Below are 23,470 nucleotides of genomic sequence, written 5' to 3' on the forward strand. Positions count from 1 at the left end.
CCCAGACAAACACAGGGAAAACTCCAAAGCAACAAATATTTTACAGACTGTGGCTGGGTGGTGTAGAGGGGCCACTCAGTATTTCTAAAATTCTGACTACAGCCCTGTCACTTTTTGTAAAGTCCGTCAGGAGCCAATCTCAGCTGACACTGGACGAGAGGCAGGGTACGCCCCGCCGGTCTATCCCAGGGCCGACATATAGTGACAACCAGTCACGCTCACATTCACACCAAAGTACCCGGAGGAAACCCACGCAGGCACGGGGAGAACATGCAGACTCCACACAGAAAGGCCCCGACTGAACCAGGGCTCAAACCCAGAACCTTCTCACTGGGGGGCGAACCACTGCAGCACTTCTCAAATGTGGTTTGCAAAAGAAACATTTAAAAAGCCTTCTGCATTGAAACAAATGAGCATAAAATTCTCACAGCATTGTATCACTAATTCTTATCTTTATATTAATTTAAATATTAAAAAAAGAAATATTTATACTGCTGTGAGTTGAAAAGTCAGGTATTTCTAGAGTCTAACAAAACTGTTTTGAGCAGGACAATTGCACGAAGGTCTGTAGAGGATGCCCTCACGCAGACTGTGGTACAGCGGGAGAAGTAAGTATCAATTGAAGCAGTGGCTCCCAGAGTGAGATGCCTTAAAAACAGGTTAAAGATGCCACAAGATTAGGTCATTTCTCTCATTTGTTGTACCGGATGGCAATTATATAAAGTACACTTTTATATTTTACATATAGAAATATGCAATTAGCATTAATTTCACTGTATTACAAATGCTGGCTGGGCTGATTTGAGGGTGACAGCACAAGTTTAGGTTTTGATTTTAACCAAAGAGATATCAGGGTGTGTTTGTCTGATACAGGAACTTTATGTCATTTGGAACAGCCTAAACACAGCCGGTGTACCTAAACATATATACTGCTGAGTTATGTTTATTAGAGATGTTACACACGGGGCTCCTCCTTTAGAAAATATAATGCAAAAGTTCAAAATGAAATGAAAAGAGAACTTTCAAGAGTACTGTCAATCTACTATCAGCCACCTACAGTGAGGGGGAGCCCTGCTTTAACAAGGTTTGGGAACCACTGGATTAAATAACATTAAAAACAACTTGTTTTCTCATTTTACCGACAGATTTAGTAACTTTCTGCCCTGACATCTCTGATTGAGATGTTTGTTGACTGTCTGCCTGTGAGAAACCGTGACTCTCCTCTCAGAGTCTCTCTTTAACAGTTTAACGCAGAGGAAGTACACATATAAACAAGCACTTAAAGTCATTTGAGGATTATGATTCTTTAAACCAGCAGGGAAAAGACCATCTGCTCCTGGTTAAAGCAGTGAGGGGTGTTAGTCTGGTCGAGGCGGGGGGGTCAGGTATGCATTCAGGGAGGGAGTTTGTGCTTCTGTGACGGTGATCTGAGGAGGTCTGAAGCCGACGGGCTTAGCTCAGGAAATCTCATTATGATCGCAGTGTAATTGGAAAATTGAATGATTCACTGCTTAGTTACCGAGTCTAATGTGAATTTTGGATCGTGAGGGGCAGCAAACAGGCGTGTGCAGGACACATTTAACACCAGCTTATTATTAGATTACTACTTAACACCCTGAACTATATTTACACGCTGTAGAAAATGACAGTGTGAGACATTTACACTTAAGGTCTGGAAATAAAAAAAGAAAAGGGGATACATGTTTGTTCATTAGTGGTAATTTCTAATCAAATCTGTCCCAGTTTCAGTTCCATCAACAGCTGATGTAAAAAGTCAGATGGCCCGGGGAAGTCAATATGCTCGCACATCCCATGCATGCAGCACTGAAGGCGGCAGCTTGGGTTCGGGGGGGGGGCAAGAAAATGCAGCTGCTAATAAGCTGAACATAAAACATAAAACATAAAAGCTCAACAAATCTGATCCTCACTGAAGAGTCCCGAGGTTTCAGTCCACAACATGTTACTGGACAGACTGGGAGAACTGGGTCAGACGTTTAGGACTGGGCCACAATCTAAAATTCAGCCTGAAATTAATTTGAATTTTAATCTTGTTTTGTTTTTTTTGTTTTTTAAATAATGTTCCTTGAGTTCTGGTTGAAACATAGCCCGACTGATACAAGATTTATTAGGCTGATAGAGATATTTTTTGATAAACACAACATAAACAATCATGATATAGATCCCGCTGCTGTATTTGTATTTTTTTTTTATTTTTTATTATCATTAGGATATTTTGACCTGACAGGTTTATCAGTCTAGCTCCAGTTTCAACAAAGCTTGAACAAGCAACATGAGTTTGTGAAGTCAAAGCAAGTTCATTTCTAACAACTTTACAACTGCAACTAATGATTATGTTTATTATCGATTAATCCACTCATTATTTCTTCATTAATCAATTGATTGTAATATCAAAAAAAAAGTGACATTTTATAATTTCCCAGTGTCCAAGGTGATGTATTCAAATGTTTTGTTTGTTTGTTTGTTTCGTTTTATCTGAAACACAGTTTAAAACTCAAAGAGATTCAGATTACAGTGATATATGACAAAGGAAGGCAGCAATTCTGTACACTTCAAAAAAGCTGAAACCACCAAATGTTTGGGGCATTTTTGACTGAAAAATTACTGAAAAGATTAATAACTTATCCATTAATTTTCTGTCAATCTACTAATCAATTCATCGACAACAAGGCACCCTGTTGGATCCGTTTATTTTCCTACACTGGTTGTTGGAAATCTACAGTATCCTACAGCCCTACAGTATTTGCAGGATCAGGATCATTATGTTGATTGTTACACATTAAAGTGAACAATGATGACACGGAGTTCCCCATGGCTCAATCCTCGGTCCTCTTCTGTTCAACACTGAGAAACTCACAGCTTATGGAAAATGACAATTTATGAGATTAGGGTCGAACAAATGTTTATTTTTTGAAACAGCTCTAAAGTTTTAACATTTACACTTATTTATACTAAATTTGAAGGGAAATTTCAAGGGAAAATCAGGAAGTTAAAGTGACTTAAAGGAGCAAAATTAACAAAAACAAAACTTCAGATGACACCAGACTGGTTCATCTGTTCTGTGTAACATGGCTGTGTGACAAGAACCGTGGATGGAATGAAAATGAAAACATAAGGTTGAGGGTTCATGCAGGTGTTTTTTACCTGGTCTCTGGCAGGTTTGTGCGTCGTCATGTGACGCTCCAGCTGTGTGCGGTGGCTGAAGGTGTCGGCACACAGCGGGCAGGTGAAGCTCTCCTCGTTCTTTTCATGACGATATTTGATGTGTTCCTTCAGAGACGTCAGACGTTTGTAGCCGCGGTCGCAGTAAGGACAGGTGAGCAGCTGGGCGAAGTCGTCAGGAGTTCCGGGCTGCAGGTCTGCAGCCAGAGAGACAGAGGTCAGAGGCTAAAGGTCAGGTAATGAGGGCCAAGGTCACAAAAAAGACACCAAATACAAGAACTAAAAGACAACTATGCTTTACACTCAAAAATAATCGATGTTAAGCTCATTCAAAACCATTCGTTCTCAAGAAAGTGTTTTTTATAGATTTGCAAATTTTTATGACTTTATGAACCGTTTTTGTTTGTCTGATCTTTTTAGATAAACAAGTCCCTACTCGATACTGCATTAAGTCATTAAAGTTACTTTTTTTGATTTTTCAACCCAAAAAAGGGTAGCAACATGAGGTACCGTGTTTTTGTTATTTTGTCGTATTTTTCTTATTATCCATAAAATGGAGATTTTGTCAGTATCCTTTAAATCTTTGCTCTGTCCCATCATGACCTTCATGTGTCTCAGTGTAAGAGAAAGGAGCTGTCCATGTGTTAAACTGCCGCCCTAGAAAACCCAAATGTTTCATCTTTTCTATTGATAAGGTGATGTGTCATTGAAAATGGTGTCATCTGCATAAAAAGTGGCAGAGATAATATTATCTATATATACAGTGAACAAAAGAGGAGCCAGAACAGAGCCTTGTGGGACACCTTTACTAACTGTGAGAGCATTTAAAAACACAAAAACTAAAAGGGAAGTAAAATAATAATATAATATATAATAATTATATAATTTAGATCAGTAATTCACAGAAGGCTCCATGAAATTGATTTGTACCAATTCATTTTCAACAGATTGTTTTCTTTTCCTATGAATTTACGCACAAATTTGTGATCATGATATTTTGATCATGCCTCTTTATTAAATAGAATGAAGATGTTTCGTAACTGAAATAAATTCACATCCATTCATTTTTAATACATTATGCAATTTCTTTTGGCTGTGATATTTGCACGTCCCTTTGCTTTCTTTATTTACTACTTTATGTCATTAGTGCAATTTTTAAAATTTTGTCAATTCAAAAATAGGTAACTGAGCCACACAACGTCCCATTTCTTGACTATTTTATCGCTAATTAACTAAAAAACGTTGGGAGCTATCCACCTCCAACCCCGGTTGTTTGTCATCGCCCCATGGCTTACTGCTGCGGTGCGATTGGAGGGGAAAACTAGGGTCGTCGGCTAAGAGGGGCTTTAGGAGGAGGCGAGAAACTAAATTGCAATGTCTCCGGAAGCGAGCTCTTGCTTCCAACCTCTAGAATTGTATCCCCGCGACCATAAGGCCCACGCTGATTTACCCTGGTGTTGAGGTGGGACAGTCCGTCGCCACATGTTTGTGGTGCAGCCCCACCATCTGCGGTGTTCCCCAACACTCGCCGTGGTTTGGTGGGTCCACAACTACCCCGCCCGTGTCTTTGTTATGGTCAGGATTTCAGTGGTGCGCGAAGGGATCCTTCCGATTGTACGCACCCCTAAAGCTGAAGGAGCCTGCGCTAATGATGATATGGCGGCTGCCTCAAACAAAATGTGTTTGATTACTCGCTCTGTGGTGAAAAAGGCTCACCTACTAAATGACATATTTAGTAGGGAAAATTTGGCTTTGCAGTTCCTGACTGAAACCTGGCAACGGAACATGGAATTTAGCCATTTAAATGAACTGTGCCCTGTTATTCTCTTTATGTTTGCTGCCCTTGGGGCAGATTTTAATCAGATTAACTATTGTATATCATTTATATGATACATATTATCATGTATTACGTTTACATATTATAGCTATTTATTGTGTATTTTATCGTGTTCTGTGTATTTTTATTATGTATTGTGATTTTAGCTTTGTGCTTTTTACGTGGCTCAGGTGGTCGCTTCATCTTCTTCATCGTCATCCTCTGTGCTCTTTTCTCTTGTATGTTGTGTAATGCTCTTGTGAAGCACTTTGTGACTTATGTCTGTGAAAAGTGCTATATTTTAATTTTTGGTAATTTTTTCCAATCACTATATAAACACATTTTTGACCGAATGATATTTTTACATTTGATGATGTGAAATTTTCCCTTTGCTTCCTTTAATTATACAGTACTGATTTTCTGAGTTAATGAAAGGTCATGGCAGCACATGAAGTCCACAGTTTTCACAAGTATCTCACACTGTTTCATAGAATGGCCCACTGCTGTTGACCACTGGACATGACCAAACACGTCTTTTAGTCCCAATGTGACCTTCATGTGGGAAGATTTTTTTTCCTTTATAAGAGTTGATCAGCCCGTTTGTTGCACATGGTGTTCGGTATTTGGACGGTTCCTCCTCTTACCGTGCTCACTGTCGTCCTGACCGATGGCCTCAGGCGTGCCCAGCCTCGTCACCTCCTCCGGGGCTTCAGGGTAAATAATGGCAGTGTCGCTGCGTTGCAGGTACTCGGCGATGGTTGCAGGGTGACCATCACCCTCCTCCAGTTTACGTTTCAGAAAGTACTCGTCCAGCTCAGAGACACCTTCCAGTCGCCTCGCTGAGCACAGGAAACAAAAGGCGATGAGTTCAGGGACACAAGACTTTGAAAACAGCAAACTGTTTTGTTAGCATTTACAATAATCCTGTGTTTAAAAAGCGATAAACTGTCATGACATGACAAGACATGACACAGTGCATCAAAATATACATTACACTGCGGAGTGGCAGACATGATATAAAAAGTAGTGAACCAGAGAGGACCCAGAATTGAGCCTTAAAGATAACAAACTTTAAAAGAAGTTGCATTGGAACTGTTGGAAACTACCGCTTTACCTCTTTTATGGGCCTTTTTTTTAACAACGTTCATAACGTGTAACTTAAGTTCTGCTTCTGTTTCCGCTGTTCAACACCTGATCTGGGGAAGAGCTTCAAATCCAAATTATGGGACTAGTAAAGAAATATTTCTCCAACAGTAAAAGGAAAAATGATAAAAATAAAAACACTCATGGTATTGTCTATATTGTACTGTATCAGAATCATGAAACTGAAAAAAAAAGATGTAGGTGGAACTAATTACAGGGAAAATACAGTGAAATTTATGAATGTGAAACCTGACTACAGGCAAGCAAACAATTCAACATATGCTGAAATTCATGTTTCCAGTATTAAATGATTAATAAATTAATCTGTAGTTTTGTTACTGAACGATTCTTGCAAGAAAAAGATGACTTTCTTAATATTACTATAAAATTATAACCTGTAAAATTAAGGTCAAAAAAGTCAAGAGATACGTACAAAAAATTAGCTTTTGTAATTGGTATTGAGATACTAAGTCAGAATAATGGAGTAAGATTAAAAAAAATAAAATAAAACATACAGTCAAATTATTGGATAAGAAGCCAAGATCGTACTCAACTGTTGGAATACATTGGAGTAATTCAGAATGATAATAGATGTAAAGGTTCTGCGCGTAACGTCCAGAAAACCCTCGTTACTGACACCGGTGGCCGGTAAGTGAACTGCAGTCAGCGTCCTGGGCCTCGGCCAAACCCGAGACTGGAGGGGATCTGAACGAGTGTGACTACAAGCTGTGTCTGAGTCTAATGAGTATGGTTGACTCTCCAGTGCAGGCAGTGTTTAAGCCGAGTGTGGAGACAGGTCTGGCTATATGAGACTGTAGTTTCACTAACGTTATGTTTTTTTTAAATAGGAACAACCGTACTAAGCTAGAGACGCCGAACTGATCAATTCTCGTTGCATGTTGGCGTCTGTGTTGTGCTGGGAGCCGGTCCTTTGTTAACTTCAGCGGACTCCGTTGCTAAGCTAACGTTAGCTAGTGTTGCTCACAGTATGACACAGTAATTTACAATTTTGACATATTGTCTTCTAATTTGAGGTCATCATGAGTGTTTCATTCTGTCATTTGATCTTTTTTTTCCGTTCTTGGCATGACTGGGCTTCCGTACTCCAACTGACAGACCTGAACGATGAGCACCGGTATCTGTTTCCACTTAAACAGACCTGGCAGGTCATGATGCTGAGGGAGGGTCGGGCCTCTCCCACATCCATCACCTTGACATGTGTAAAGATTATATACAATATGCATATGATTATTACGTATTCACCTGTACCGTTTCCTACAGCGTTCAGCGACACCTCCGGACCGAGAGGCTCATACTCGTCCTTCCTGTCATCTGTTAAGAAAATGACAGAAGACAGACAGAGACATTTACTCATCTCCTGCTCCTCGGCGGTCCGATGGAGGTTTCGGATACTCGGGGGTCTGAGCGCTGCAGGCGGTCAGCTGGACTCCTCCCTGACGGAATCACAATCTGAAGGTATTTTCCACATAATGAGTGAACCTACAACTGTGGCCTATTGTGTTTGTTCCTCCTGGGCCTCCTCATGTGACTCCTCAATGGGAGTCACAAGTATCATAAGCTTCATTCAGCCCTTCAAAGGAGGGACACACCTCCCCCTTCGCCTCCCTCTGCCTCCCCTGCAACGACGGGGGGGTATCGCCTCCCCCACCATCCCGTTACCCAGGGGGAAGAAGGAAGAATAAATAAATATGAAATTGTATCAGAGAAATTATAACACAAAAACTACGTTAAATCAAAATGAAATTAGAAAAATAGGTCATTAAGTTCCCTGTGATGTTGAGCTGCTCTGCCTCACCTGAAAAGGGATCCATCGTTTTTTCCCAACAAATCCTCAAATAAATATCTTTTCAGATTCGGACATGACACGTTCTGGCAGGGCTCTGTTTAATGATGCCGTCTGAAATATATCATTAAGATGAACATCGGAGATCAAGTAGAAAGAGCATCGATCAAATTAAAGTCTGAATAAAGTTTCTGGCTGAAAATGTGAAGCGGCAGAGTTCAAGCAGAGGTGGGTGTGAAGATTCTTCCCTTTTACTTCCACAACACAAAACGCGGTGACGGGTAAAATGTTTTTAACATGACTCCAACTATGAAAGAAAATGTGTTTGCATCTGATAAAGAGCCAAATCAAAATAAGGATCTTTTATTCATTCAAAGCTTGTAGCGTCCCGCCAGCCAACGGGACTCGAACCTTCCCACACTGATTTGTACTCTGAACAGAAATGTGACAGATGTAGACCGACATTATAAGTCAGATAACACAGTGGACGAATGAATAAAGTCGAACAATAAGGAAACAAATGAGAGACAGACGCAGAGATCAAGCTGTGTTGCTTCGTAAAGAAGCAGTGGGGAGAATTTTGTCAGGATGTAGTTCTCGGTTTAAAGTCGGTCTGTTTCTGTATCTGTGGCTTGAAATCCTTCTTCTACTCTGCTCTTTCTGTTTTCACCCACTCCTCCTCCTGTTGTCATTGTTGTTGTAGAGAGTAAAATGGAGGCTCTTTGTGTTTTCATTCCTCTTTTTTTTCTTTCCTCGAGAGACAAGATGGAGGTGAAGGCAGAATAATGAGGTTTTCACTTCTGTTTGTGGTTCAAATGTTTCTGAGTCAACAGCTGCTGCTTCTTCCTTTTCTCTTTCTGTCTGAAAACACCTCTGTTCTTAGTTTACTCCTCTGTGTGTTTGTTTTTTTTTCCTTTTCTTTTTATTTTCTTATATTTTCTCTCCTCCAATTGTTCCTTCTTCCAAATCTTCTTTCTCCATTTTGGTTTCTTTTCCAGTTTTTCTCTTTCCTGTCTTTCTTTCTTTCTTTCTTTCTACCAGGTTCTCCCTTCTCCTTTTTCCTTTCCTACCTTTTGTCCCCCCCTCTTCGTGTTTCCTTCCCTTTCCTTTCCATCTTCCTCTCAAATCGTCTCTTTCCTCATTTTTCTTAATTTTTTTCGTTCCTTTTCACTTTCTTTCTTTTTTCCAGTCTTCCACTGTTGCGTTTTCTCTTCCCTTCTCTCTCTCCTTCCATCTTACGTTCTCAGTAGCTTTCAGCTGTGTGTCTGATTAAGCTTTAGATGTCATAGTAGCAGCTTCTCCCCTCTCTGTGTCAGATCAGTGAGTTTCTTCACCCGGAGGTGTTGTTTGTACTCGAGAATATCGCTCAGAGACGCCATCTGCCCCTCGGAGGAGGCAAACAATCGTCCCGTGAAGGAAGCGCTCGCACCGACAGATTCCTTCTTCTGGAGGTAGCAGAGATTTGACTGCACTCGCCACCATCGTCGGGTTTCTCGTGTTTGGGTACGAATGAACGTCCGGAGCGGTCCCGGCCTGTCGTACGAGTCTTGTGCTGACCGTCGGACTCGGTCCACTTGTCCGACTTACAGAGACACTCCGCTGAGGCTCTAATGACAGACACTAACCAGGTGCATCGTGGGATATATAGGATCCAGTGTTTTTACTCTCCACTAAATGGACTTGATCCAGTTTCCATTCATCTTGCATGTTGCTGTAATTTACATGTTAACGGGATGGCCCTGACTGAAACTAGCCAGAGGAAGCGTTTCATTTTTAAAGTCATTCTCCCTCGGTAAATGTGTCCTACAGCGCTCAGATCAGATCACAGGTGGGTCGTCTTCGCTGTGCGCCGTTTCCGAACCGCATCGTTGTCCTCCGCACCCAGCGGGACTTGAAAAAGGGTTTTACTAAGAATGTTTCTCATGTTATATTTCAAACAGTCGTGCTCTTCATCGTGCTGTTGTGACTGTTGTACTTTTTTCTGTACCTTTTTTATTCATTTGAGGTTAAGAAGAATCCAAAGTGTTCTTGCATGAGGCCTGATGAGTCTCCACACCCTGATACTTCCAGTCATTTTAATATGATTGTGTCATTTACCAAAATCAAACAATCACACTTCCAGTCCCTTTAAAAATGACTTCTTCTGAACTGCCGGTGACGTAGACCGAGCGCAGCAGCTGTTAACGTAATAATCTTCACTCTGATGATCCTGATGATGATGATGATGAAGAAGACGTGTCTCTGACTTTAACACTTTTCTGCATTTTGGTTCCGTAATTTGGATTCTGTTCCATGTTTTAAATGGGGGGAATTTTTTGCAGTGCTGCGGGTTCAGCCGGGTCATTAGTGCTGATGGATGGACGCTGCCGTCTGTTTGTTAAAGCGTCTGTCTCTGCTGACGTCTCCCTGCGCTCTGTATCTGTCACTCCGCTGGCCTTATTATACATGTAAATGGCCGTCATAAAGCTCCAGATTTCATTTAGCTCTGTTAATGAGTCCCGCTCCCCCGAACGAGCCCGTTTGAATCCTAATTAAAAGTATTTGTCTTTGTGGCTCCGCTGACACCAACTGTCCTGTCGGCAGCATCGACTTCATCACCTGCTGCTCAAAGGACATTTATCCTCTTTTTGTCACAACAAATTACATCTTTCACCGATGCACGTATGAAAAGCTGAGGATCACGTAGACCCGACCCTGCAGCGAGACGTCACTTTAACCTGACCCGGAATATTTAAGCATTAAAATTCCCTCCTGGCCTTTGGGCAGAGTTTCTTCAACCAGGACCGTAGCCAGGAGTTTAGAAATACTGAGCTACTAAGCAACACTTAGTCGATTAATCCATTAGTCCATCGACAACTATTTTGATAATCAATTCATCCTGAAGGTCATTTTTCAAGCAAAATGTGGAAAATATAGTTCCAGGGTCTCAAATGGAGGATTTGCGGCTGTAACTGGATATTAAGGGGTTTGGACTGGTGATCGTAAAAAACAAGTCCTTTCTTGAAGTCGCTGCAAGATATTGTGACGAGCATTTTTCACGGTTTTCGAATCTTTAGCCGACTAATCAAGAAAATAAGCAGCAGATTAATCGATAATGAATATAATTGTTAGTTGCATCACTACTCCCATGTCTAACCAAGCCCTCCCTACCTCAAATACATTTAATGAGGCCTGAAAAGATTCTTAAAAAATTGTACGTATTTGTGTATTTGTCCATTTTTAATTCTCTTAATTATGATATTTAATTCCCTCATAACATTCTTCATTAACTTCAAAATAGCTTTGTGTCTCTGACTTTCTCTGCCTAGTAGCTGTTTTCTTTCTCCTGTAAAAAACTGTTAAGTTGTTGTATTTATTCAGAAATGTACTTACGCATTTTTCTTGGTCTAAAAATTGTTCACTTACACCTTTTAAAGCACCATAGTTAACTTTAAATGATAAAATTTAAACGGCACTTCAAGTCCCAAAATCCCACAAAACAAATATCCAGAGCTTCAAAACTTGGCCTTGGTGCAACAAATTAGCTCATTTTAGCTCAAAGGACCACTTACTAGCTTTTGCAGCTTTCAGACGCATCTCACAGTCTTCATTCGGCACATGTGACTGCACCAACTCCATTTACTAAAGGAAGACCATGCGATGCAGTTGAAAGCTCTGGTTAGGTTTGGAAATTGTCTGATTTTTAGATACTAGAGCTAATCTCTTTGGTTTTGAACTGTCGGTCAAAATGAGACATTTGAAGACGTCACACTAGACTCTGGGAAACTGGGATGCACATTTTTCACTGTTTATAGAAAAAACATTTAATCAGTTAATTATGAAGATATCTGTCAGGTTAATCAGTAATGAAAATAATTGTTAATTGTAGCCCCAGAATCAATGACATGAAGAAAAAAAAAATCATCTTATCAAGTCATTTTTGTCCATTCTTGAGCCCTGAAATCTTTGTTTTACTAAACCACTGGAATAATAACTTTTCCGGGCCCAAATGTTATTTGTCTTTATTGCAGTGCAGCAATCTGCTGCTTATTCTGTTCTCTGTCAAAATAACAAGTTGATTTATGTCTTGGAAAGATATTAAAACAATCTCACCTCATCGGCTGCTTCGTTAACTTATCCTAAGAAAACAAGACTTTTGGACTCAATGACAGACAAAAATGTCTCGATGACACAGTTTTGCAGCGCAACTAAAATACTAATAAATTTAACCCGGGAGCCGAAACAGTCTCACCACAACATCCATTTGGTAGCTGTTCTCCAGCTTTTGATTTATTTTCTTCCAAGCGAGAAGTCCTCAGAGCGTAAATGTCAATTTAAACATCTACAGTTCCATTACAATGGGTTTCTCCATCTGCCGATACCACGCGTTTCAGTTTTCTACGATCTTTGATTCGATGTTGACGATGCTTGAAACGTGCTCTACAAATTAAATATTTTATTATCGTCGTAATTGCTGTGATTCTCAGTTAAGCCTCGTACGACACGTGTTTCGTCGGGGCGGTGTCGTGTCTTACCGTTGCCGTTCAGGCGTCCGTTGGTGTCGTCTCCGAGTCTCCAGCCGTGGTGGTGGTGGTTCTGTAGCGCCTCCCGGCTCTCTGAGCCCTCCGGGCCCCGGCACGACAGCAGGGCATGGGCGACCCGGGGCGACGCCTCCAGAGCGGGCACACCGGCCGGGCTGCCCGCCTCTTCATCCTCCCCTCCTCCTCCTCTTCCATTAGCGAGGCCGTTGTCCTCAGAGACCAGCGTCCTGTCGTCCTCGTCTGTCTCCGAACCCGCCTCCACCACATTCTCGTAGTTCAACACTGCAACGCAAACACAACACCAGTAGGCATGTTAGGTTTCAACAACAACATCCGGACCAAGACCGGGACCGGGAGGAGGAGGAGGAGGACACATTCCTGGACTGGGAGGTTTTTTTCTGTCTGGCTCAGACTCTCAGGGGACTGAAGGCTGTAAATGTTCAATGGCTAAACATTCAGACGGAGGACAGAGTGGGTGAACTCTGATCCTTGACTGAGGTGAAAGTACTAGTACCACGCTGTAAAAATACCAGTCGAGAAATAGTTCAAACATTTTATGGTACAGTACATATATCAAGCGACAGGCGGCAGTCGGCATCTGGTTCGGTTCGTCTGCACAAAAACTGAGGTGCAAAAACAAAAGGTGGATATTTACGGGCGCTTGTACACTTCCACACTGAAGCGCCCCACTGCCAAAACGTCAAGTGTATTTTGCACAATCTCACACTTTAAGTAAAAGTAAAGTGTAGCCGGAAAACTCGAGTGTGAAGACACACTGCCATAACTCACAATTATTGTTTAAATCTTGATTCACTTTGTATAAACTGAGCAAAGAAATGTGTGGATTCCTGCCACCGTCTCTGTTTGGAAAACATCTTCTCTGTCGGACAGAGAATTCATTTCATCTTGACGGGCGGAGGACTGAGAACTGCGGGAACGGCAGGAAGCGTCTCAGACCGCAGGTTACCGGCTATTTAACGTTCAGACAAACAAATGCTCAGCTCTGCCGCTTGAATGTAACGGTGACACAGATATAAAGCGGGTCCATGGTAGACCTGCCTACACAGTGTGATGGAGGTGAAGTACAAATGGGGAGGACGGGGGGAGGAGGAATAACAGCAGACAGTAAAGTACCATGACATCATGGGAACCAGCAAGCAGGGCCTGAAGTCGGCCAGAAAAGGGAACAATTTTCAGCTTCATTTTCACTTTAGTGTATGCCTAATAAAGCAATATTTCGACAAGCTCTCATGCGTCTTATCTGAGGAGGCGGCTGCCAGCTCAGGAGTGAGTGGGAAGTGAAGTGAAGCTTTTTCTCCTCCAGGGATTTTATCTGCTGCCAGTTTCCAAACTGTAAACCTTTACGTCCGAGCGGCGTGCAGGTTCCCAGGGAAAGGAAAATAAAATACTGCTTCTCGGGTTTTTTTCTCTTCCCCTTCGGGTACGTGGAGATTAGTCTGTGCATATCTGTTCATAATATGATCTTTGTCTGCCTACGAGCTGCGGCACTTGCCTCCCGGACAACTGCGCAACAGGTGCAAATTAAAAAGGGGAGCCACGGTGGGCCGGGCCGAAATCTGCTGACCTGGGCTGAATACCAAGAGCAGGGGCGGGGGTGGAGGGCGTGGGACAAAACCGGCTTTAATAAGAGGTGTGACCACCAGGATTTAGGGGGAGTTCAGACAGGGTAATGCCCTCTGTGATCAAAAAAAAAAAAAGAAAAGAGGAAGAAAAGAAAGAGCTGAAAAGTGAGACGTGAATGCTTGTTGTGTGGTCTAAGGTATATGTTGGGATATAACATGATCTCACTCAACGACTTAACCCCCCCCCGCGGCCTCCCCCTCTACACCCACTGCTTTTGTGGTTTTTGCCTTTTGGCTGGAAGAAGAAAGATTCACTTCTCGCCGCCGTTTGGTTTCACTGACAACATTCATGCAGTATTAATATTAATAGAGTACGACCTGTCAGAAGAAAACCCTGGACTGGGATTCACACACCGAACTGGTCTGACATGAGCGTGAACAGAAATCGGAGCTCAAAAAAGCACCAACAGGAACGTGAGCAGAAAAAACCACACAACACACATTTGTGAAAACGTGAACAGACGCGAGCCTTTAAAAAAAGCAACGCGGACACAAGAAACTGGAACGGACGCAAACACAGTTTTCTTAGCTGAAAAACACCCACGCACACACAAAAGAGGTGGAACGACAAAAACGACAAGAACACACACACACATCCGAAAATACGCAAAGGCAAACACTACAGTGTTTACAGTGTTTGTCACTGACAAAACTCTGATGGTTCATAAAATCCAACCTATCAAACTCTGTCGGGGGCAGAAGGATGAAGTCCTGGATTTTTTTCCCTGATGTTTTCACACTTCACCAACCGATATCAGGCCACAGAAGAGAGACGTGAACAGAAAGTCAGAACCGCACAAACACGAATGTAAACGTACACGGAAAGCCACGGAAACCGCACTCAGCAGCTCGCAGCACCGCAGCGACCGACCGGCCGCCACTGCGAACACCTCAGCGACCTCTGAGCATCAACCCACCAAGGATCGACCAACCGGCTCGGAGCATCCGAGCCTTCGCCAGTTTCTGTCACCGGTACCGACAACCAGCCGCCGCTGTGAATAATATGGTACGTCCATGCATGTCTCTGTCCATGTGTATGTAATGAACAGTCATGCTATGTTCGTACGATGCTTATATTAAAATCGTGTTTTTATCTGGATTATGCACTTGTGTACCACATATTACATAAATATATGTATAAATCTTATGTCCGTTCAAACATCCGTATGTGTAAACAGGCACCGTGTGGTCTATTGATGTTGACGTGTGGATCCAGCCGTCAGACAAACGTTGTCCCTCTGAGATGCAGGACAAGTGTAAAGAGGCAGCAAGTGGAGATAACTTGAGGGAAGGTTTGTATGTAGATCTCTGCTTCAGGGGGCTTGGAGGGAACTGCTATGTGCTTCGCTTTGCCCCGGTTCGGTGCTCACCGTCCCGTTCACCGGGTGGGTTCTTTCTCTCTGCTTTGGGCCGCCTTTTTTAACCTTCTTACATTTCTTTCTGCTCTGAGACAAACGTCCCTAACGACTATGAAACTGAAATGTACTATTGTAAGTGTACTGACTGGAGGGACCGAAGACCGAGTGGCCAGAAACAGAAAGATTATTTCTGCTCTGGCCAAAGAAAGAATCGACCTCGTGTTTGAGCTACGGCTCACAGGGATAATTCCACCTTAAAACTGCAGCCCGGACGGCGGTTCTTCAGTTTAATGGAGCAGGTTGTGAGTTCAGTTCGTGTGTGTCTCTGCACTGTGATTGGTCGGTCGGTGTGTTGGTGGGCAGCAGTGACCTCCCAAACAAAAGCCATTCACGGCACTGTTTGCCTGGCGGGTCACATGACTGTGGCAGAGTGGCAGATGTCACCGGGGGCAACGCAGCCGGCGCGCATCTCCTCTGAAAACACTGCCGTCCACCATTTTGTCCCTCACATGAACACACACACCTTCAGCTCAAACTGCGGCTCTGCACCTTAACTGCAGCGTGAAAACTTGTTGTTCTTGTCCTGCGCTGAGCGCGCTCGTCGCCACCGACTCGCCGCTCCGGCATTGTTCAGCGCCGCCGCTGCGACCTGCTAATCTCACAGAGCTCCATTGTCTGCGGCCGTCACCTCTGCAGCCGTCCATCCTTTGTGTCCATTCAGGGAGTCGAGGACAAAGCAGCGACAACACATCGCAGGGCATTACCCCCGCGAGCCCTCCTCCCCCTCTAACCGGGGCGTTTTACAAAGACACATTAATCTTCTCCCTCTCCTCCCCCCTCCTCCCTCCCTCTCCTCCTCCGTTTCGTCATCCTCTGCTCAAACATTTTCTTGGGCTCTGGGAGGAAGAACAGACTCGGGTTTTTAAAGCAAACACATGCCTCCAGCTGTTTCTGAGGGGGGAGGAGGGGGTGAGTTTCCGGGCAGGTGGTCATGAGAAGGTATGTTACATGGATCAGACCGAACACTGGGTTGTGTGTCCTGACTCTTTTTTTTTCCAGGCTCTGAGGCTCGAGTGCAGGTGCTGCGGCCAAGAGACGGAACGAAAGAAAGAAAAAGAGGAAACACTCCTCTTCTTCTCTCCAGTTTTTATCCTTTCATCATTCTGGCTCTGAAAGACACCCTGCGAGAATCTGATCGGTCGTATTGCACACGGACGCACGCGCCACAAAACACGCCCGGACAAAAACACCGAAAAAACCAACTCGATAACAACGGGCACGGCGACGTAAAATCCGGCGATTACGAACAAAATTGAGCACCAAACATGAAAACGACAAAGTTTTAATTAGCGGGAACATGGACACGAAAAATCATAAGCGCGAATCCAGAAAAACTGCAGCAAACACAAGATGCACAGAGACAACAACAGAAAAAACACCAAAGAACGGAAACCCCAAAAGACCCAGGTTCAAAACAATTACACACACAAACGAGAAACAGGAAATGTAGACGTGAACATGAGGCCAATGAAGAGATCTGCCTGGTCACGACTGTGTGTTCTTCATGGAAACGTCGTCGGATTCCAACTGCGACGACACCCAATAAAAGTTGGTCAAGTTTCCAGATGAACTCGCATTGTTTTTCAGTAATTTTCCGTTTCTGATAATACAAATCGATTCATCTCTGCCGACATAAACCGTTTTTTGACACTATATTTCCGTGGTAAATATTCACATTACAGGATGGGTAATGAATCCTGTAAGTGAAGCGGCGTCCACCGTTAATAACCTATATGTGTGTCTGAAAAAACGACTGATGATTTTTGTGTAGCAGGAATAGGTTTTAATCATCTCTCGACCATCCTAGAGAACCCTGCAGACAGACGGACGCCAGACTACGGCTGCAACGCAGGAACATCTACCTTATTGATTCATCTTTAATTCATCACGTAGTCCGTAAAATGCCAGAAAATTTGTGAAAGACGCCGACCGTGATTTCTCAGCGCTGGGAGCAAAGTATTCAAATTGCTTGTGTGGTTCCACCAACAGACCATAAACCAAATTTATTCAATTTGCAATTACATATCTGAGGAAACAGCAGAAAATCTGAACGTTTGAGAATCTGGAGCCGACAAATATTTGCGTAGCGTTTCTGCTTAATGAATCTGCGATTAATTTTCGACGCATTAACGGTTCAGCTCAACATCAAACCATCGTATCAAAAACATCCAACAAGCATCAAGCCTCGATGTGAGGCTCGAATTACAGCGGCCAATCACAGCGCTCCACTTCACGACGCTCAGTCAGTGAACCCGAGCGAGGATGGGCGGGGCTTCGGGGTGGATCGAGTCGAAATCAGCTCCAGCAGATTTACAGGAGAGTCCTCGAGAATAAGCGTAACCTCCACAACTCACAAACCGACCGGCTGAACCGTACCTGACAGATCCGATCTGCTTTATCTCCACATCAGGTCACAGCGGACGACTCCTCCGTCATAAACCAGGAGGTAAAACGCAACATTTCGGTCCTCTGATAATCGTCCAGGTGTCCACACTCTGTCCCCTCTTATAAATAAATCAATCCTGGCTGCACATCCACACAGTGATAAAATCAAACAGCGATCGTCCTCGTCCAGGTGCTGCGTCCGCATCCTGCCGCTCACTGCAAGGTAATGAGAGATGAAACCAGCTCGCTCTTTTTTCCTCTCTCTCTCTCTCTGTGTCTCTCGCCTGAGAGCAGATCACCTGAGCGAACGACCGGAGGGGGAGGAGAGGGGGGAGGAGGGGGGGCCAGTAGGTAAGACAGACGCTGCTGTGGAAAATGAGGTCGCTGCCTAGCGGCTACGAGCTGGAAGTGAACCGTCAAAGAGAGGAAACACACACACGAAGGTAATGGATGCATGGCCAAAAGTATACGGACAACCGACTGTCCGTATGCCCACATACAATTTACAGGGAGTTGGCTCCAAAGAATGTCCACATTTCTTTCAACACAGTGTACGTGTCCTACACTTGGTTTAGTTTTACCTTATTTCAGAAACTTCGTGGCCAAAAGTATGTGGACGGCTAATTAATAAGGAGTTACTTTACTCAGACATTAGGTTCTGGGTGGGCAGACCTCCCCCTCCAAATCCGGCAATTTAGTTTCTTTCTTGTGTGTTGGTGAAAAAAAGATCACAGAAAATAAAACCTGGCAGACGCTTGGTGTTGGGATCAGCATATCACATTTTTATTTCAACATCTTTAGAAGACTCTAAACTCTCACAACAAGCAGATTTGCTGGAAACACACTTTTGTTTTGATTTTGGATGGAGCTAGGCTAACGGTTCCCCCTGCTTTCAGTCTTTGTGCCAAGCTAGGCTAAAGGTTCCCCTGCTTCCAGTCTTTGTGCTAAGCTAGGCTAACGGTTCCCCCTGCTTTCAGTCTTTGTGCCAAGCTAGGCTAACGGTTCCCCTGCTTCCAGTCTTTGTGCTAAGCTAGGTCTATGGTTTCCCCTGCTTCCAGTCTTTGTGCTAAGCTAGGCTAACAGTTTCCCCCTGTTTTCACTCTTTGTGCTAAGCTAGGCTAACAGTTTCCCCCTGCTTCCAGTCTTTGTGCTAAGCTAGGCTAACAGTTTCCCCCTGCTTTCACTCTTTGTGCTAAGCTAGGCTAACGGTTCCCCTGCTTCCAGTCTTTGTGCTAAGCTAGGCTAACAGCTTCCCCCTGTTTTCACTCTTTGTGCTAAGCTAGGCCTACGGTTTCCCCCTGCCTCCAGTCTTTGTGCTAAGCTAGGCTAACGGTTTCCCCCTGCTTCCAGTCTTTGTGCTAAGCTAGGCTGACTGTTTCCCCGTTTTCACTCTTTGTGCTAAGCTAGGCTAACGGTTCCCCTGCTTCCAGTCTTTGTACTAAGCTAGGCTAACGGTTCCCCTGCTTCCAGTCTTTGTGCTAAGCTAGGCTAATAGTTTCCCCCTGTTTTTACAGAAATGTTGAACTATTCCTTTTTGCTGTCTTGATGTTATAAGTGAACACGTGTTTTCTCGTGCTCTGGGTGTGTCCGTTTACAGGAAGTGGTGGGCTGTTTTCCTCGGAGGGGGGCTGGACCCTTCCATGAGGCGTCGACAGTGTCTGGCCCCTAATTAAATTAAAGTCCCATTTATCTGCAGGGGCCCAGTGCAACAGGCTGGAAACTACAGCAGGGAGAAGAGAGAGAGAGCTCAGAGTCTCGGGAAGCCACCCCCCGATATGAAGCCACCATCTGTGCCCGGCCTGCGCACATGTTACTGCTCTCAACAAATGTTCAGGGGCCCCCGCTGCCCCCCCCCACACACACACACACACACACACACATCAACACACCCACTCACACCGAAAGCCAACAGAGGCCTCACTAATACACCTCACACTATAAACATGGAAACAACACACAGGAATTAAATCAGCTGTGATTACTGTGACTGACAGGAGTCACTCATTACTCTGACCAGTTAACACACATCGGTGTAAAGAGTAAAGAGCAGTGAGTCTGCTGTTTGCTGAAGAACCAGCAGAAACGTGAAAACCATTCGCAGTAATGTCGTTTGTCCAAAAGTCTTAAAGCTGCCAGATACTGGGGGGGTGACCATTGAGTTTAATTCAGGTTTCACACAAATTATAGCTCATGTGAAAGTCATGGGACGTGATTACCACTGCAAATGAAGTTGATTAATTGATTAGCTGATTGACAGAGATTTACTAATCAATTATTTTTACAGGTGATTAATTGCCAAACGCGAGACGACTCTAGCTTCTCCAACACGAGAATCTGCTGCTTTTCTCTGTCTCAGGACTGAATGAGACAAGTTTCAGCTAAGTTTTGATTCTGATTGAAAATGTGCAGCATTCCTGTGATTTTATTGCCTTGATTTATTCAGGATATATGGAGAGAAAATTTGGTTTTCAGGTGTTAAATGCTGAACTTCCATGTAAAACACCAAAACACCACCTTTAAGCTGAAAACAAACTTTCAGGAGCAGATTTGAAAATGACTTTATGACTGACTGAGCAGATTTAGCTGCTGTTCAGGATGAAAACAGGTCAAAGACAAACTGAAACTTTTCTGCTTCTCTACAAAGCAGCAGATAAACATCATTTGTCCTCCAGACGAAACAGCATCTGTTTGGACGATGTCTCTGTTATAATAGTGAAATAAAAACAGATCAGATCAATGAGAAGCTTTTTGTTTCTCTCTGACCTGATTCACTCTGATGGAGTTTAGCTTCGGGCGAAAGCTCTGTCACTTTTTCTACTGAAGCTGTTAGATCACAAGTGGAGGTGCTCGGACGCGACGATGGATTGATCGATGGATTGATCGATGGATCGGTCGATGGATAGATGGGTGTTTCACGGTGTTTAGTCAGAGTGCAGCCGTTCTTCCTGTGGAGCCGTCAGCAGGATTTAGATGGAGTTTCAATGACGTGCATCGAAGCAAACAAACTGAAAGCTCCAGAAAGTCTTGAGCTGAAATCTTGTCTTTAACAAGTCAATAAATCTGGCACCGAACGTGGATTCTACAAGGCGTAGAATACAAACGTCATTTCCAGCAACACTAATCTGACTTTTCTTTTTGTCAACGAATCCCATGAAAAGACCAAAACCCACAATGAATCCTACTGACCAGTACGAACTGGGAATTAGGACCAGAACAACGTGAAAGAGAAAACTCACGAGACCACAAATAATTATCATGAAATTACTCTGTGATCTTCACCTGCTTTTCACGCCATGTCAGATCAGATGCTGTGGTGACTGTAGAACTTCACGTGTGAAGTACATTCTCAAGAACTACCTTAGAAACGACAGTCCTGATCCTCAAGGCTGCAACTAACAACTACTGTCATTATCAATTATATACTGTTTCCTCCATAATCGATTAGTTGTTCAGGTAAAGAAATGTCCGAAAGCCGTGAAAAGCGCTCATTATTTGTTACAGATTGGTTGTTTTATTCAACCCAAATATTCAGTTAATTCTGATGGAAGGCAAACAATAGCAGCAAACTGTCCCATTTCAGGAGCTGGAAACGGGAAACTTCGGCTTCAGACGCGACGGTGGCTGTTGTGACTCACTAGACCAGACTCAGTTCACATTTTCGAGGTTTTAACCTTTCACTGTGTCGTCCCTGCTGTTCTGAGACCCGATGCAGCGTTTGAGTTCTGACACCAACACTGGTCCTTGCGGTTCCAATACCAATGAGCTGCTGCTGCAGGTGACTCTTTCCTGTCCTGTTTGAACCAATCACATTTTCATCACATGACACACACCAGTTGGCATCTAAGAGTGTGTGTCTGAAGCTCTTTCACATGTTAATCAGTGTAATCAACACACACTCTGTCGACCTTTGACTTGTGACAGCCAGCAGGAGGTCACATGATGATCACAGAGTTACAACCTGAGATCATGTGATCACAGTGTCACCTGAGGGTGTGTGTGTGTGTGTGTGTAATATATTGATCGATTAGTTTCTGCTTCACAAAAACACTCCAGCTGTAGGTGCCTTCCTAAGCAGCTTGTTTCCTCCCCTAAGTCCTCTTCTGCTCCTGTACCTCCTCAGTTACCTTCCACTCACCTCGTTTCCTTTGTTGGCTCCTCATGTTCCTTCCCAGCCTCCTTGTTTCCTTCCCTTCTTCTTCTTTTACTCCCTAGCCTGTTTGTCCTTCCTAAGCAGCTTGTTTCCTCCCCTACGTCCTCTTCTGCTCCTGTACCTCCTCAGTTACCTTCCACTCACCTTGTTTCCTTTGTTGGCTCCTCATGTTCCTTCCCAGCCTCCTTGTTTCCTTCCCTTCTTCTTCTTTTACTCCCTGGCCTGTTTGTCCTTCCTAAGCAGCTTGTTTCCTCCCCTACGTCCTCTTCTGCTCCTGTACCTCCTCAGTTACCTTCCACTCACCTTGTTTCCTTTGTTGGCTCCTCATGTTCCTTCCCAGCGTCCTTGTTTCCTTCCCTTCTTCTTCTTTTACTCCCTAGCCTGTTTGTCCTTCCTAAGCAGCTTGTTTCCTCCCCTACGTCCTCTTCTGCTCCTGTACCTCCTCAGTTACCTTCCACTCACCTCGTTTCCTTCCCAGCCCTCCTTCTTCCTCCCCAGCGTCCTTGTTTCCTTCCCTTCTTCTTCTTTTACTCCATGGCCTGTTTGTCCTTCCTAAGCAGCTTGTTTCCTCCCCTACGTCCTCTTCTGCTCCTGTACCTCCTCAGTTACCTTCCACTCACCTCGTTTCCTTCCCAGCCCTCCTTCTTCCTCCCCAGCGTCCTTGTTTCCTTCCCTTCTTCTTCTTTTACTCCATGGCCTGTTTGTCCTTCCTAAGCAGCTTGTTTCCTCCCCTACGTCCTCTTCTGCTCCTGTACCTCCTCAGTTACCTTCCACTCACCTTGTTTCCTTTGTTGGCACCTCATGTTCCTTCCCAGCCTCCTTGTTTCCTTCCCTTCTTCTTCTTTTACTCCATGGCCTGTTTGTCCTTCCTAAGCAGCTTGTTTCCTCCCCTACGTCCTCTTCTGCTCCTGTACCTCCTCAGTTACCTTCCACTCACCTTGTTTCCTTTGTTGGCTCCTCACGTTCCTTCCCAGCCCTCCTTCTTCCTCCCCAGCCTCCTTGTTTCCTTCCCTTCTTCTTCTTTTACTCCCTGGCCTGTTTGTCCTTCCTAAGCAGCTTGTTTCCTCCCCTACGTCCTCTTCTGCTCCTGTACCTCCTCAGTTACCTTCCACTCACCTTGTTTCCTTTGTTGGCTCCTCATTTTCCTTCCCAGCCCTCCTTCTTCCTCACCACCCTGCTCGTTTCCAGTCCCGACCCTCCATTTCTTTAGAGTTTTATACCGTACTTCCACCCATCATCTTTTCCTTCACTGCCTTTTCCATTCCTTTCCAACCATCCTCTTTTCCTCCCTCTTTCCTCCCCTCTGTTTCCTTCATTCCAGCTTCATTACTTTCTACCTCCTGATTTCCTTTCCTGCCTCCGCCTGCTTGTGCTCAGTGTTGTGCAGAAACATTTATGCTGAAAGTATTGT

General features: G+C 43.9%; 1 protein-coding gene across 5 annotated transcripts in view; it reads right to left on the reverse strand.

The window, feature by feature from the left end:
- The window catches only part of zeb2a (zinc finger E-box binding homeobox 2a), a 77,390-nt gene that overhangs the window by 13,077 nt on the left and 40,843 nt on the right, over nucleotides 1-23,470 (reverse strand). For all 5 annotated transcript variants that reach the window (XM_040147966.1, XM_040147969.1, XM_040147968.1 and 2 more), the window contains 4 exons: nucleotides 12,458-12,745; nucleotides 7,403-7,471; nucleotides 5,641-5,835; nucleotides 3,163-3,377 (listed from right to left, as the gene is read on the reverse strand). In XM_040147966.1, coding sequence (XP_040003900.1) covers nucleotides 3,163-3,377; nucleotides 5,641-5,835; nucleotides 7,403-7,471; nucleotides 12,458-12,745 — 767 coding nt within the window. The remainder of the gene's footprint in view (nucleotides 1-3,162; nucleotides 3,378-5,640; nucleotides 5,836-7,402; nucleotides 7,472-12,457; nucleotides 12,746-23,470) is intronic.

Source organism: Xiphias gladius, chromosome 16 (genome assembly GCF_016859285.1).
Source record: "Xiphias gladius isolate SHS-SW01 ecotype Sanya breed wild chromosome 16, ASM1685928v1, whole genome shotgun sequence".
In the NCBI taxonomy this organism is placed as follows: Eukaryota; Metazoa; Chordata; class Actinopteri; order Istiophoriformes; family Xiphiidae; genus Xiphias; species Xiphias gladius.